Source organism: Lissotriton helveticus, chromosome 7 (genome assembly GCF_964261635.1).
Source record: "Lissotriton helveticus chromosome 7, aLisHel1.1, whole genome shotgun sequence".
Classification (NCBI taxonomy): Eukaryota; Metazoa; Chordata; class Amphibia; order Caudata; family Salamandridae; genus Lissotriton; species Lissotriton helveticus.
Window position 1 is genome coordinate 1,926,492,768 of NC_136068.1, and position 14,395 is coordinate 1,926,507,162.

At 54.0% G+C, this 14,395-nt stretch overlaps 1 protein-coding gene across 2 annotated transcripts in view; it reads right to left on the bottom strand.

Annotated features, from left to right (window-relative positions):
- Positions 1 to 14,395, bottom strand: part of LOC144767882 (sulfotransferase 6B1-like) — a 118,949-nt gene that overhangs the window by 72,430 nt on the left and 32,124 nt on the right. Inside the window, exon 3 of one of the 2 annotated variants that reach the window (XM_078651235.1) lies at positions 9,683 to 9,772. The exons of the other annotated variant lie outside the window; for it this stretch is intronic. Coding sequence (XP_078507361.1) covers positions 9,683 to 9,772 — 90 coding nt within the window. The remainder of the gene's footprint in view (positions 1 to 9,682; positions 9,773 to 14,395) is intronic. 2 annotated transcript variants of the gene reach the window in all.

The window sequence follows — 14,395 nt, forward strand, 5'->3', positions numbered from 1 at the left end:
CCATCGGGACTTCCCTCTCCTTGTCTCTGGTGGAGTGGCCACTTTACCACCCGGAGGGTTCTTGGTGCCGCGATGGCGGGCTCGCTGGGGCCGTGGCCGCGGCTGGTCCGGGACCACGTGTCTGTGACGTGATGGGCCCAAGATGGCATCGGACCTGGGATGAGGGTCCGGGGGGCACCGGACCGGTAATGCTGGGGCGGCCAGAGTGTGCCGTGTCAGTGGTTGTGGGCCGCCGGGTGGCGGATCTGGTGGTTTGGAGGGCATGCAGAGGTGTGCCCGAGGCCGACCCGGGCTGGATGGAGGGCCGATGTCGTCCGGGGCCCGCCATGCGGGAGGGGTAGGACCACGCCACGAGGCCGGGTCCAACACACGTCCCCTCCAGCTGAAGGCAGAGGAGAGTCACCCATCTTCTTGGGGATTCTCCTCGCCAAGGCGGAAGAATCTGGAGAGGCCGTCAGCGTTGGCGTGGTCGTTGCTCCACAGTGAAGTTCATCCCTTGGAGGGAGATGGACCAACGTAGCAACTTCGGGTTCTCGCCCCGCATCTGCATCAACCACCGCAGGGGCCGGTGGTCGGTCTGTACTCGGAAGTGGGTGCCGAAGAGGTAGGGCCGGAGCTTCTTTAGGGCCCATACGACGGCGAATGCTTCCCTCTCGATGGTGCTCCATCGTTGTTCTCGGGCCAGTAGGCGCCGACTGATGAAGGCCACAGGAAGGTCGACTCCGTCAGAGTTCATTTGGGACAGTACGGCCCCAATGCCGTGTTCCGAGGCGTCAGTTTGGACGATGAACTCTCGGCTGTAGTCGGGGGCCTGGAGCACCGGGGCGGTGCACATGGCAGTCTTTAGTGTCTCAAAGGCTACTTGGCACCCGGGGGTCCAGTGCACCTTCGGGGGTAGTCTCTTGGAGGTTAGTTCTGTGAGGGGCCCCACAATGCTCCCATAATCCTTTATGAACCGCCGATAGTATCCAGTGAGCCCCAGGAAGGCTCGGACGGCGGTCTGGGTGACGGGGGGCTCCCAGGCCTGGATGGCGTCGATCTTGGGTTGAAGGGGAGCCACTTGGCCGCTCCCCACTTGGTGTCCCAGATAGGTCACGGACCCTTGACCGATCTGGCACTTGCTGGCTTTTATTGTTAGTCCGGCCCGTTGGAGGGCCGTCAGGACCGTCCAGAGGTGGGTCAGGTGCTCGTCCCAACAGAGGCTGTACACCGCAATATCGTCCAGATAGGCGGCACTGAACTCTTCCAGCCCTGCCAGCACCCGATTCACTAGTCTCTGGAAGGTGGCCGGAGCATTCTTCATGCCGAAGGGCATCACGTTGAAGTGGAAGTGGCCATCGGGGGTCGAGAAAGCGGATCGTTCTCGTGCCCCTGGCATGAGGCCGATTTGCCAGTATCCGGCCGTGAGGTCGAAGGTGCTGAGGTACCTGGCGGCTCCCAGGCGGTCGATCAGTTCATCCGCTCGGGGAATGGGATGGGCGTCGGTCCTGGTGACGGCATTCAGTCCCCGGTAGTCGACACAGAACCCCATCTCCGGGGGCACCCCGGGGGCGGCGGCCTTAGGGACCAGGACGACGGGAGTGGCCCATGGACTGTCTGAGGGCTCGACTACCCCTAGGGCTAGCATCTTGGAAACTTCTGCTTGGATGCAGGCCCGGACTCGGTCGGGGACTCGGTAGGCTCGGTGTCGCACGGGCGGACTGTCCCCAGTGTCGACGTCGTGAACACACCACTGGGTGACTCCGGGGGTGAGGGAAAATAAGTTTGCGAATTGACCCAGCAGTTTTTGGCAGTCCTGGCGCTGGTTGGGTGTCAGCGCGGGAGAGAGGGAGACTCCCTCGACGGAGCCATCTTTCTCGGAGGTGCTCAGGAGGTCTGGTAGGGGCTCGGAGTCGTCCTCTGCTCCGTCATCGGTAGCCAACAACAGGCTCAGTTCGGTGCGGACAAAGTGGGGCTTGAGCCGATTGGCGTGTAGGACCCGGAGGGGGTTCCGGGGGGGACTCCATGTCCACTAGGTAGGTGACGGGGCTCTTGCGCTCCACCACGTTGAAGGGCCCCGTCCATTTGTCTTGGAGGGCGCCGGGGTCGACCGGGGACATGACCCAGACCTGCTGGCCCGGCTCGAATTCAATGGACGAGGCATTTTCATCATACCAGCGCTTCATCTCCTCTTGACTGGCCTTCAGGTTGGTTTCGGCCAGTTCCCGGAACTTCCGAGTCTGGTTGCGGAGAGTCAAGAGGTATCGGAAAACATCGGGCGTAGTATCGGAGGCGGCCAGCTCCCAGCCTTCCTTGACCAGGCTGAGGGGCCCTCGCACCGGGTGTCCATATAATAGTTCAAAGGGGCTGAACCCCAGGGACTTCTGGGGTACCTCCCGGTAGGCGAACAGGAGGCATGGCAGCAGAACGTCCCACTTGCGCCGGAGGGGCTCTTCTAGGCCCTTGATCATTCCTTTCAGGGTCTTATTAAATCGCTCCACTAGTCCATTCCCTTGAGGGTGATACGGGGTGGTGAACTTATACGCGACCCCGCACTGTTGCCACAGGGACCGCATATATTTCGATATAAAGTTTGTGCCCCGATCACTGATGACCTCGCGGGGGAAGCCGACTCTAGAGAAGATCCCCATTAGCGCCCGACCCACTACGGGGGCTGTGATAGTCCGGAGGGGGATAGCTTCTGGGTAGCGGGTGGCATGGTCCACCAGGACGAGGATGAAGCGGTGCCCCTGAGAGGTTGGAGGATCCAGGGGCCCCACGATGTCGATCCCTACTCGCTCGAAGGGAGTGGTCACCACGGGAAACGGTTGGAGTGGGGCTTTGATTTCCCCCCCACTCTTTCCGCTGGCTTGGCAGGTCGGACAGGTTCGGCAGTGGTTGTACACATCGCGGCGCATCTTCGGCCAATAAAAGTGGGTCACCAGGCGCTTGTAGGTTTTGTCCTGCCCCAGGTGCCCGGCGAGGGGCACATCATGTGCCAGGTTTAAGAGAAAGTCTCTGAAGTGGAGGGGGATGACTAGCACTCGACCGGCCCCCAGCTCGGCGATCTTTTGTTCACTGTACAGGAGGTCCTGGTCCCAATAGATCCAGTGGGACCCCGAGGAGTCTCCTGTGGCTTGCGTGGCGGCTTGTTGGCGGAGTCCCTCAAGGGAAGGACAGGTCTTTTGTTCTTGACAGAACTGCTCGCGGGTGGGGCCCCCTTCTTGGCGCCACTGGGCTAGTTCGGGAAGGGGCCCGAGCTCGGTAAGTTCTTCATGGCTGGGGCCCTGCGGCCCTAGTTCGGGTTCGGCCATGGCAGTGGCGGGTGGCGGAGGTGCCGGCCATTCAGGTTCTTCGGGCAGATCGTCTTCGGTTGGGACGGCGTCCCGGGTGGACATGGATCTGGTCGTTATGCAAACCCATTCAGGAAGGCCTAGCATCCCCAGATGCTCTCTTCGCTCGATCTGTGCCCAGGGGGAACTTTCCAGGTCGTTCCCTAGGAGGCAGTCCACCGGGGCATCGTCTCGGACGGTGACCTTCAGCATGCCGGACACTCCTCCCCACTCGAAGGGGATGCGAGCCATCTGGCACAGGCTCTCGGAATTGTCCGCTGACCGGACAGGGCACAGAACGTGGGGCAAGATTTGTTCCGGGGTCACCAGATGGCAGCGGACGGCGGTTATGCTGGCCCCCGTGTCACGGAGTGCCTCGGCCCGGCGTCCGTTGAATGTGACCCACTGGCGGTACTTCTGGGTGTTGATGGGAATCTGGTCTCGGGGGATCATGTCTTTGTCGCCCAGGGAAGCGAGGCACATGGCCGCGGACTCCCATTCTTCTGGTTCCATAGGGACCTCTTCTTCTTCATCCTTTTCTTCGCTCAGAGCAGCGGCCGTGATTTGTCGACCGGGGGGCCCGGTGGGGCCGGGCCGCTGGTTCATGGGGCATAGAGGATCATTGGCATAGTGACCCAGCCGCTGGCATCTGTGGCACGTAACGTTGGGGCGTGGCCCCGGTCGGGCTGTATGGGCCCCCCTCGGGCTGGAGGCTGGTGTAGAGGAGGCGGGCGAAGACCCCGGCGGAAGGTCTCGGCCTCGGCTGATGCCCGACCCGCCGCCTCACGGCCGGTGGTTCCCCGGGGACCCTCGTCCGTATTCTCCTGTGGTGTTCCGGTGGACGCGGTTGCTCGCCCACCGATCTGCTTCGACCGCTAGCTTTCGCGGCTCGGTCAACTTGCTGTCGAGGAGGTGCTATCGTAGTTCAATGAAGCAGTTGTTGGAGAGGTGCTCCCATAACATCAGGTCGACCAACTGCTGGTAGGTAGTGACCTGACTGCCTTTGACCCACCCCTCGAAGGCTCTGCTAAAAAAGTTCACATATTCTACCCAAGTGGTACCGGGGATTTTTTTACAGTCTCGGAACCTCTGCCGGTACATTTCGGGGGTGAGTCCGTAGCGCGTGAGTAGGGCCATTTTCATGTGTTCATAGGAGGTCATTTCGGTGTCAGGGAGTTCCAGCAGGGCGTCCCTCCCTTCGTTGACGAACTTTCCCCACAGGCCGGCGCCCCAATCCTTCAGGGGTACCCGATGGGCGGTCATGGCCACCTCGTAGGCTTTGAACCACTGCTGAATATCATAGTTCTTGTAGTATTCTTTGACTACATCTTTCGGTAGGTGAACCTTGGTGTCCACGGGAGGGGCGAGGTCTTGGCCCCGGCCGCGCTATCTTCGTTGATCTTGGCCTTGATTTCTAGTTCTCTCAGGCCTCGTTCGTGTTCATATGCTAGTCGTTTTTCTTCGAGGTCACGTTGTCTCCGTTTCTCTTCTAGATCCCCCTCCAGCCGTAGTTGCTCGAGGGCTATCTTTTTCTCCGCTAGCTGGAGTTCTCCGTCTAGCCGGAGTCGTGCAAGCTCCACTTCGTGTAGCCGGTTGCGCTCTCGTTCTCGAGCGTCTTCATAGATGAGGTCCATGTTTAGTGTTGCGGTTCTTTCCCCCGTCGAGGGTACGCTGGTTTCCGGTTGCCCGGTCGGGCCATTCTCCTCTTGGGGCGGTCTGTCTCGGGTTTCCACCCAGGCTTGTAGGGCCGATTTGAAGTCCTCTTTTGTGCTCAGGCCAGTGGTAGCGATACCCATGTCTTTACAGAATTGTTTTAGTTCTTTGTGGCTGTATTCTTCTATCTTCTCTTTCTGGAATTCGGCCGGTAGGTTGGTTCCTTGGGTCGTCATGGTCTCTGTGTGTTTTTCCCTCCTAGCGGGTAGATCACTCTCTGTACGATTTTGCGTTGGCTCGGATCGCAGCGCCTGCCACCAATGTTAGAAAGGCAAACCCGGGGGAGGCAGAAGGTGTCTGACTGATAACCCCTAGGTCTACCCCTCCTTCAGAGAAGGGACCGAGCGATGTCGAGAGGCCTCCGACGGGAGGGCCCTCTCCTACAATCGTACAGCAGAGTAATCACACCACTACAAATGTACACCACACGTAGATAGGGTTTTCAATCTTTATCTGGCAATCAGGATCGTTTCAATATATACAGCAGGTCCAGGGACCTGGAAAGTCTCGTGGCAAGGGGCGAGGTAGCGGGACAGTCTTATAGATGGTCGGTTGCAAGGGGACCCTACGCACAGCTCTCAATCCTCGAACTGGGGGGTCCCGGAAAGTTGGGCCGCGGCAGCGCCAGCAGGCTCCAAGATGGTTCAGCGAGTGTGGACCGCGGCAGCGCCAGCTGGTTCCAAGATGGTCACAGCAAAGATGGACCGTGGCAGCGCCAGCAGGCTCCAAGATGGTTCAGCGAGTGGGGACCGCGGCAGCGCCAGCAGGTTCCCAGATGATTCAGCGAGTGTGGACCGCGGCAGCGCCAGCAGGCTCCAAGATGGTTACAGCAAAGATGGACCGCGCCAGCAGGCTCCAAGGTGGTTACAGCTAAGATGGACCGCGGCAGCGCCAGCAGGCTCCAAGGTGGTTACAGCAAAGATGGACCGCGGCAGCGCCAGCAGGCTCCAAGGTGGTTACAGCGAAGATAGACCGCGGCAGCGCCAGCAGGCTCCAAGGTGGTTACAGCGAAGATGGACCGCGGCAGCGCCAGCAGGTTCCGGGGAGCAGCAAGGGGAGTTCGTCTCAGGGTCAGCCGCGACAGCGTCAGCAGGGCTTCTTGACTCCGGGATACAACTGCCGTCCTACTCCGGGGCTGGCCCAGATATAGGTCTGGAGTCCTTTGATGTCCGGACCCTCTCGCCTGGGGGTCAGAGGGGCCGGGATGATGGTGTCCAGACACCCAGCAGGGGGGTGGAGCCGGAGCCCAGGGAGGCCGGAGGGTGATCGAAACCAGGCATCCGGGGATGATTGGAGAGCCATCGGGACTCCCCTCTCCTTGTCTATGGTGGAGTGGCCACTTTACCACCCGGAGGGTTCTTGGTGCCGCGATGGCGGGCTCGCTTGGGCCATGGCCGCGGCTTGTCCGGGACCACGTGTCCGTGACGTGATGGGCCCAAGATGGCATCGGGCCTGGGATGAGGGTCCGGGGGGCACCGGACCGGTAATGCTGGGGCGGCCAGAGTGTGCCGTGTCAGTGGTTGTGGGCCGCCGGGTGGTGGATCTGGTGGTTTGGAGGGCGTGCAGAGGTGTGCCCGAGGCCGACCCGGGCTGGATGGAGGGCCGATGTCGTCCGGGGCCCGCCATGCGGGAGGGGTAGGACCACGCCACGAGGCCGGGTCCAACATTGTTGCTACTATTTTTTTTTTATGTTGTTATGTTTGTCTGACCCGAAGCATGCATTCCTACTGGGCCTGCATGTTTGTGATCCGGAGGCTGGAGGATGTGCAGGAAACCTGCCGAGCAGTGAGGTGAAACAGGAGAAGAGTATGGTTTCCCTTAGATCGCTTTTCATCCCTAGCGTCCTGTCGCGCACTGCCTGTGTGCATCCGAGGCTGACGAATAGCTTCATGGTAATGAGGCAGGTCGCAGGGGTAGTTTGGTGTCCATTCAATGAGCCACAGAGACAAAAGTGGACAGGACAGGCAAATACCAAACCTGGAGCTCCTGCCTGGAGGTGGAAGCTTTCCACCTGCTTTATGGTGGAGGGTTCAGTGACACCCTAAATTTATGCAGGTGTCCACAAACGTTAACCCCTGCATGCTGTGCACATTTTTGCCCTCTGCGGGTGATTTAAATAGTGGGCGGGATTCAGACGACCCCTGGCCATCCTCCGCACACGCCCACCGTGACATCGGACGGGTGGGGGCCTTCCGAAGAAAGCATGGGGTTAAAGTGACCCAGTTACACCTGTATGCATACGCCTTCTATCTCAGAAATCGTCTTAATTTGTTTGGAATGTTTGTCGGGTTACCTCCATGCACCTGCACTTCTCCGATGGTTCCAATCGTCATTTCTCACGAGGGCCACAGATCCCGCAGGGGGCTGACTGCCCTGTAATGCGTATCACGTCACTAACTGTTATCCAATCACGAGCTAGTCAGCCTTGTGGCGCACAACAGCTCAGGCCAATGAATATAGTAGGCTTAAAATGTCATTTTATTGGCTGCAGGGATTCTTAGCTCTATCTGTAGTCAGTGGAGTGCGCGGCTTTCCAGCTACGGGGAATGAACTACCCAGCGCGCGGCCAGGCAGAGATGCTCCGTGGTGACTGCAGGCCTCAGGTATCCGGCGCGGGCCGGAGCTTCGTCGCCAGTAACGTCGCTTTGTGCAGAGCTGCCAGTACAACTCACCCGGGTTTCCAGGACCGGTGAGCCTCAGGGGGATCCCACACCTGCTGATGGTCAGACAGTGGCTGGATGCCGGGGATTAATGAGGATAACAAGGGGAAAGACACGGAGCGATACCAACGTGCGTCCGCCATCTTGGCTGGCAAACCACGCCCCCCCACTCAGTGTATTGATAATGTGTGTTGACGCTTTCTTTGATAATCTGATTAAATATAAGGTAAGGCCCCTGTGCAGGATCGGTGGGCGTCGTTAGACTCAAGGATGTATGAGGCAATGCGCCCCTAATAAATTTACATTTTTGAAGAGCACAGGCAGCATATTCAGTTAAATATGCCTCCTAGAGACATGATAAGAATTAGAAACCATGACGGTTTATTAAATAATAAGAGTTCATTACAGAAGACAAAGTATAGTTAGTCTCAAAATCATTCTAAATGCATCGTGAATCAAAATAGGGAATCAGTGTAAGCCTCAGTCAGATGCATCAAGCCACACCTCAGAAAGAATAATAAAATAACTCAAATGAAGAATTCTGATGCATGGCACACCTCCAAAATGAGCCCTTTTTATAAGAAAAAAAAACAGCAAAAGGCACCAAGTCAACGTAAAGTTATTAATGTGTTTCATAGATTTGTCCAATTAGAGAACAGCCATATGGAACAGTATTGAACCTAATAAAACTATTGAGAGTCCCCTTTTGACCTAATGTCAAGGGGTGTGAGGGTACACAATCTAGTTACACACAAAGCAATGACAAGCTTCGACGATTCACTTACTATGCACCTATGTGGAGGAGTGTGGCTCAATGGTTAGAGCGGCAGACCCTGATGCAGAGTTCTGGCCAGGGACCAGGGTTCGATTCCCGCCTCAGCGGGGTCTCGGGCTCAATTTCCTCGGGCCTGATAATTCTCGCCTCGGTGCCTATTCTAATCACGGGCCCCACGCTGCAACTCTGGGCAATAGCTTGCTTAGCCTCCACACCGGCCCCAACAGCGCTGTGGATGCCTGGCTTCACCCTGTGTGTGCCCAGGAGTGGACACTTCACAGGGAAAGCCAGGAGGGGTTCCACAGCGGTATGAGTATCAGCGCCAGGAAGCCGCATAGGCGACACCGCAAGGTGACCGTCTGGTGACAGTGCGCTCTATAAGTACCATGACATTTACATTTACATTTACCATCAGGCAGTCAAGGTTACTGCATTTGTTTCACCATCTGGAAGTGGCTCAAAAAGATCACCTGGATGCTGCCGGAGTCCACCCAGAGAACAGTAGTCCAAGCTCTCATCACCAAACGTTCTATGTCTCGGATCCAACAAGGCGGTGACTCTCAGGCTGCAGATGGTGCACAACTCTGCTGCAAGACTTCTTTGCAGGGTTCCCAGAGCTACTTATATCTCTAGCCGTCTGCGGGACATACATTGGCTCTGGGTAGAGAACCGAATCAAGTTCAAAACCCTGAGCTACATGTTTAAAATCAAAATAGGTGCTGCACCGCAGTATCTGCAATCTCCGGTCAGCCCCTACGTGCTTACCCGCTGCCTTCACTCAGCCACTCAAGAGAACTTCTCTGTACCCAGAATCAAAGTATGTTGGATGGGAGGTAGATTGTTTGCTTACCTTGGCCCCGCACTATGGAACTCACTTCCCTTAGCTATCCGGAACGAAACGGCCTATGCCCGTTTCCGCAAATCCTTGAAGACTTGACTTTTTAACTAGTAATCTCACGATTAGCCGTTATACATTCTATTGGTCTGCTCCGGCGCTGGGAAACCATTTTTGGGTAGCTGCCGCGCCTTACAAATTTAATAAATAAATAAATAAATAAACTGTGGATCTGGCCATTTGCGTCCTAAAATAAACACCTCGCCCATTGTTCTGGATATCACAGTAAAATTATTTTGATGCAAAACATTTATGACACTAAGCAGAGATCACTCAATATCTCTCATCCATGAAAGTTAAGAACGCACCATCTGAGAGCAGCGCTTACCTTCACTTTGCTCAGCTCCATTGACTTGGGGATGTTGTCTGGGTACAGATGCGTCACTAGAACTCTTCGAGGAGGGATACGGTTTATAATCTGGAAGAGAGGAAGTGCCCGATGACATGTCTGACATCACAGCTGCAGCTCACATGGCAAGCACACAAGGATCTAAGCTGGCAAGATGGCTCAGTGAGCAGAAGGCTTCCTGCTTACATCTGAGCATCACCACTTTCAACCTTGACTAGGGCAACTCAGCCTGTTATCCTTAATTTACAAATTGAGTGATATTGCTATTCAGAAGCTGTTCAGAACTCCTATATAAAAAAAGGTTATTCATTTTGTCATTATAATGCAATTGACGATAAGGGGATGAGAGTGGCCTAGGGCATCTGAATAAAGTATTCATTTTTAATAAGAGTTTAACATTCGCAAAGGCCAATCACAAGTCATATCTTGCAGGATAGAATTCAGTCAAGCAGCAGAAAAGAACATAAACTATAATTGAATATTCCAATGGCAATGATAGAGCGTCATGATATCCTGAAAATTGTAGGGGTGCATCATAATCATGGATAGTCCGCACCCGCATATATTCTTGTGTTGTATTAAACTGTGATCATTAGAAAAGTGGGGTAACAACGAAATGTGTAAGTGTAATGATAGAAAATGTGTTTGTGCCATTCAAGAGAGTAAAGAGGCACTTAGATAGAATAATGTTATTCTCGATGTTCATTGCAAATGCTTAATGAAGTAGCTCATGTGTAATCTAATGCATTCGATTCAAACGTGCACAATATTAAAGTCTTCTCATGTAGAAATTATAAATTGTGCTTTGAATGTAATGAAATACAGTGCTTACGGATGCAACATTTATTAATACATGTGACTTCGGATGTGTAAAGGCCAAAATGAATTTGCACGTTTTGCTATGAAAGGCCTATTCATTCTCTTATGTTAGATGAATTATGTAGGCCCGAAATGTGCTTTCCCTGGTAAAGCTCTCATTTGGAGGTAGTCAGCGAAATTCATGTGCGTGTAAGTTTGTTTGGTTCTCATGCTTCTGTTGCAGGTGCAAGGACACCGTTCTCGTTAGCTAGACTGCTTTGTTTTAGGATTAGGTACGGAGGAGGCCCACAACAATGTATTCAGGAATGTCGATTATTGGGAGACAATATTCTTTCTCGCTGAAGAAGCCTGAGACCCAAGGTCACACCAACCGTTGCTGGATGAAGTACAAGTTTTGGTGGAAAATGTACCTACGAGAGGTGCCTGGCCAGAGCAGGTGTTTCAGGGGCATGTCCAACATTTGTGGCTTTTGTATATACCCTGAGGGATGAGAAAGCAGAGAGCCTTCAGAAGGGGAGAAGGAAGGGATCGATTCTTAGAAAGGAGACTAAGAACAAACTCTGCAGCTTTGGATTCTGACCCTTACAACGTGAGTGCACTTCTTAGGAAGTCTTCACGAGCTGACACCTTTTCTTGATCTTGCCTGGGAAATGCTAAGTAGGGACCTCACTTTGGTGATAGTGTAGGGACAGATTAACGGATTTCTGTTGCAGCCACTAATGAAGGCTAATTTAGATGTTGGAGCAGTTATTGCCTGTTTAGTGTTTTTGGAGTTGCTCGTTCTTTTCATGCTGCATCGGATTTGACTGCTACGTAGGATGAACTTTGTATTAGTGCCCATGTATTTCTTCAACCTCGTTACGAGGTGACTGTATGTCCAGTTATGCTTGGCTTTGTAACAAAACCCCTAAAACTGAAATTCGGACTCAGTGGTCGTTTCCGAGTCTAAAGTTGAATGGTCCATGCTGTTTAGTTCTGAATCTATTGATTTCTACCCTTTACACTTTTCAGCAGATAACAAAGATCCAGTCGACCCAGGATTCTTAGTAGATTTTATGATAAGAATCCAGCGTAATTAGCAACTTCAAGTGAGGTAGAGAGGTTTTAAAAGATTTATACATTAAAAATGAACAGGGGATTTATCATCCTGCTGATGCTCAGAGGCAAGGTTATTCGTCAGTCTGTATTTGCTGGTCCTGCCTTCTGTACATCAACCTACCCCAGTGGGACCTATCATTTATAATATTATTATTACAGAAAATTGAAAAGAGAAGTTGTTGGAAAACGAAGCAGCATCTGTGAGGCCTGCACAAATAACATGACACATTTGTCCTTCACTGGGAACCAAACACCTTAAGCAGCGCCTGACTCTCAGAGGGTAGCGTTGCAAAGCAGTCTGAGGCTTACTCAAGGGAGGTGGTGTGGGCTAGTAATCGCCATTTGCAGGTGCGCAAAAATAACACTCAATAATTGATTGTCCAGTCTGTACTTTGCTTTATAAAAGTAAGAGAACATTTATTAAACATACACACCACTCAATACTATGCACCAATTTACAAATATACATAAGCTGTTGAAATTACATTGTGACATTGCATAACATCTCCACCCCTCCCGTAGGGGGGGTGGTGTCTAGTACCACCACTCCCATGTATGCACATCATATTGCCCCCAATGCAATTAGTTGAACCTATCCTGGAGCGAGAGTCCTGCGCACTGGCACCATCCCAGTGGCGTCCCCCTCCCATTACCTCCACAAGCATTAAACAGGGATACACCTGCCTTGGTGACACATGACCCTGACCCAGCATCTCCTACTGACCCTAAAGTGTACACCTCTACATCTTAAGGGCTAACAGTCTGGGGTCTTCACCTAAGCGCAGCAGCAAGACTACATGTTTACGCCCCCTTAGAATGACAGTACTCAGCACATTTGGGTATCATTAAAAATGCATTGCAATTACAGCCCCTAAAGGCATCACAGATTATCACAGGATTAAGTTGTAAATACCGTCAGACACCCTAACAGGAGTGTCTAGCCACTTAAATCCACTTTGCTTGTGACATCACCTTACACCAGTACTTCACATTGAACATCAGTCCCTCTAAAAGAAATAACCATTAATAAATGCATTTTAGTGCAATTACGCCTTTTCACCTCCAGGGGATGCCCTACTCGAGACATCTCCAACTCAGCCCTTCAATCTTTGATGCACTTCTCAATGAACTCCCAGCTGTAGAACAAAAGTTCCAGCCTAGAAGGTGATGCAATCTTCGCTGAGAATTGAGGGGTATTCTTTTTAAATCCTCAAGAAACTTAGGGTGGGACTTAGCTTTGTGCTGGGTGCGAGACTGCGCTGCTCCAGCAGCCCCTCAGCACCTTTTCACACTCAAGGGTGACGCCTCTCCTCTGGGGGCCACCAAAATGCCAAAAACAATCCATTCCTCATGCCTTGCAAGGCATCATGGGGCGCTTCAAGCTCCTGCTGCTTTCTGGGGCCTCGGTGGGGGGCCCGTTCTCACCCGGACCCCCGGGTAAGGGTATGCGATGCGTGGAGCCCACACCCGGCTGCTCCGTGCTTTGGTCGGGGGCCCGGTCCCCCCCCGGGCCCCTGGCTCCTCCTTCCTGGTCCGGGGCCCCGGTCCCACCCGCGACCCCCGCAGGCTCTCCACGTTGGAGGGCAGTCCCCGGGACCTGACCCACCCCGGGGGCCTTTTCTAGACCGGCGGCGGAGCCTCACGTGCTTCACCATCAGGGGGCCACAAGTCAAAGGTCGCTCACCTTCTGGGGGTAATATCTCAGCCCCTGGAGGTCCGATCTGCCCCATTTTCACGTGTTCTTGCTCCTGGCGGCGCCCCCTAGCCACTGGGAGCACTCACCTTCACCCTCCGGGTCTCCAAGAGGGTGCATTCTGCAGGGAGCGGTCTGCACTGCTCCCTGCGCCAGCCTTTCGCCTGGCTCTCCTCCTGCGCCTCTCTTCTCCCTGTGCATAGGCCTCTTCTTCTGTGAACCGCTTCTGGCGCTGTTAGGGGCCTGGGGGCAGTCAGGGGTGTCCCCCTTCCAACTGCCCATTGCACCAGGCTCCAGCACCTTTCACCTCCGCAGACCACACCCCAGAGAGAGCTTCTCTTCCTGTGCAAGCTGGCAGAAAGTCTCTGTGGGTCCTATCAAACAGCGACACATCACTTCCCTGCCCCTGCTCCCTCCTTCTTGTCCAGCCTCTAGGTTTGATCAAAATGGAGTCGTCCAGTGTCTCTGGCCACATGGCCTCTGAAACCCAACTCTTTCCTTCTTGGTGCAGCCTGGTGCCAGGCACCCAGCGACAGCTTCTAATGGATGAGCCTGTAGCCCCACCCATCGTCTTTGTGGAGAGGAGGCCCTAGCTTGTGGAAAAAAGGTTATCAATCCATCCAACTGAGGTCAACCCTCAGCCTGGGTCTGGTCATGGCTGGCTCAGAGAAATATGACAGTTCTGTATGACCCAAAGGCAGTACATATGACTTTGGACTCTGCAGAATACTTATTTTCACCTACTCTACAATGGACTTTAGTGCGTGTCTGGAATCTGTAGGCTTTGTGGAAGTCATTTTAGCCATGGGCCCTACATCCCCATTGGGGAATAATGAAGTGAAAACACAGTAAAACACACTGACTTTCCCTTTCATGTTCCTTCCCAGGGTATAAAGCATATTCCATGCCACCACCCAATTCTGGATAAGTCCTGCCACACCATTCACTCTGTAGCTGCTCCTGGACTGCGCACGCTAGGAATCTCCCCTGCGCAGCTCCTACACGTGTGCACACGCATGTACACCAGTGTCTGCATGTAACCAGCACAGTATCCCATACTCCATCTGCTGCGCAGCGGCCTG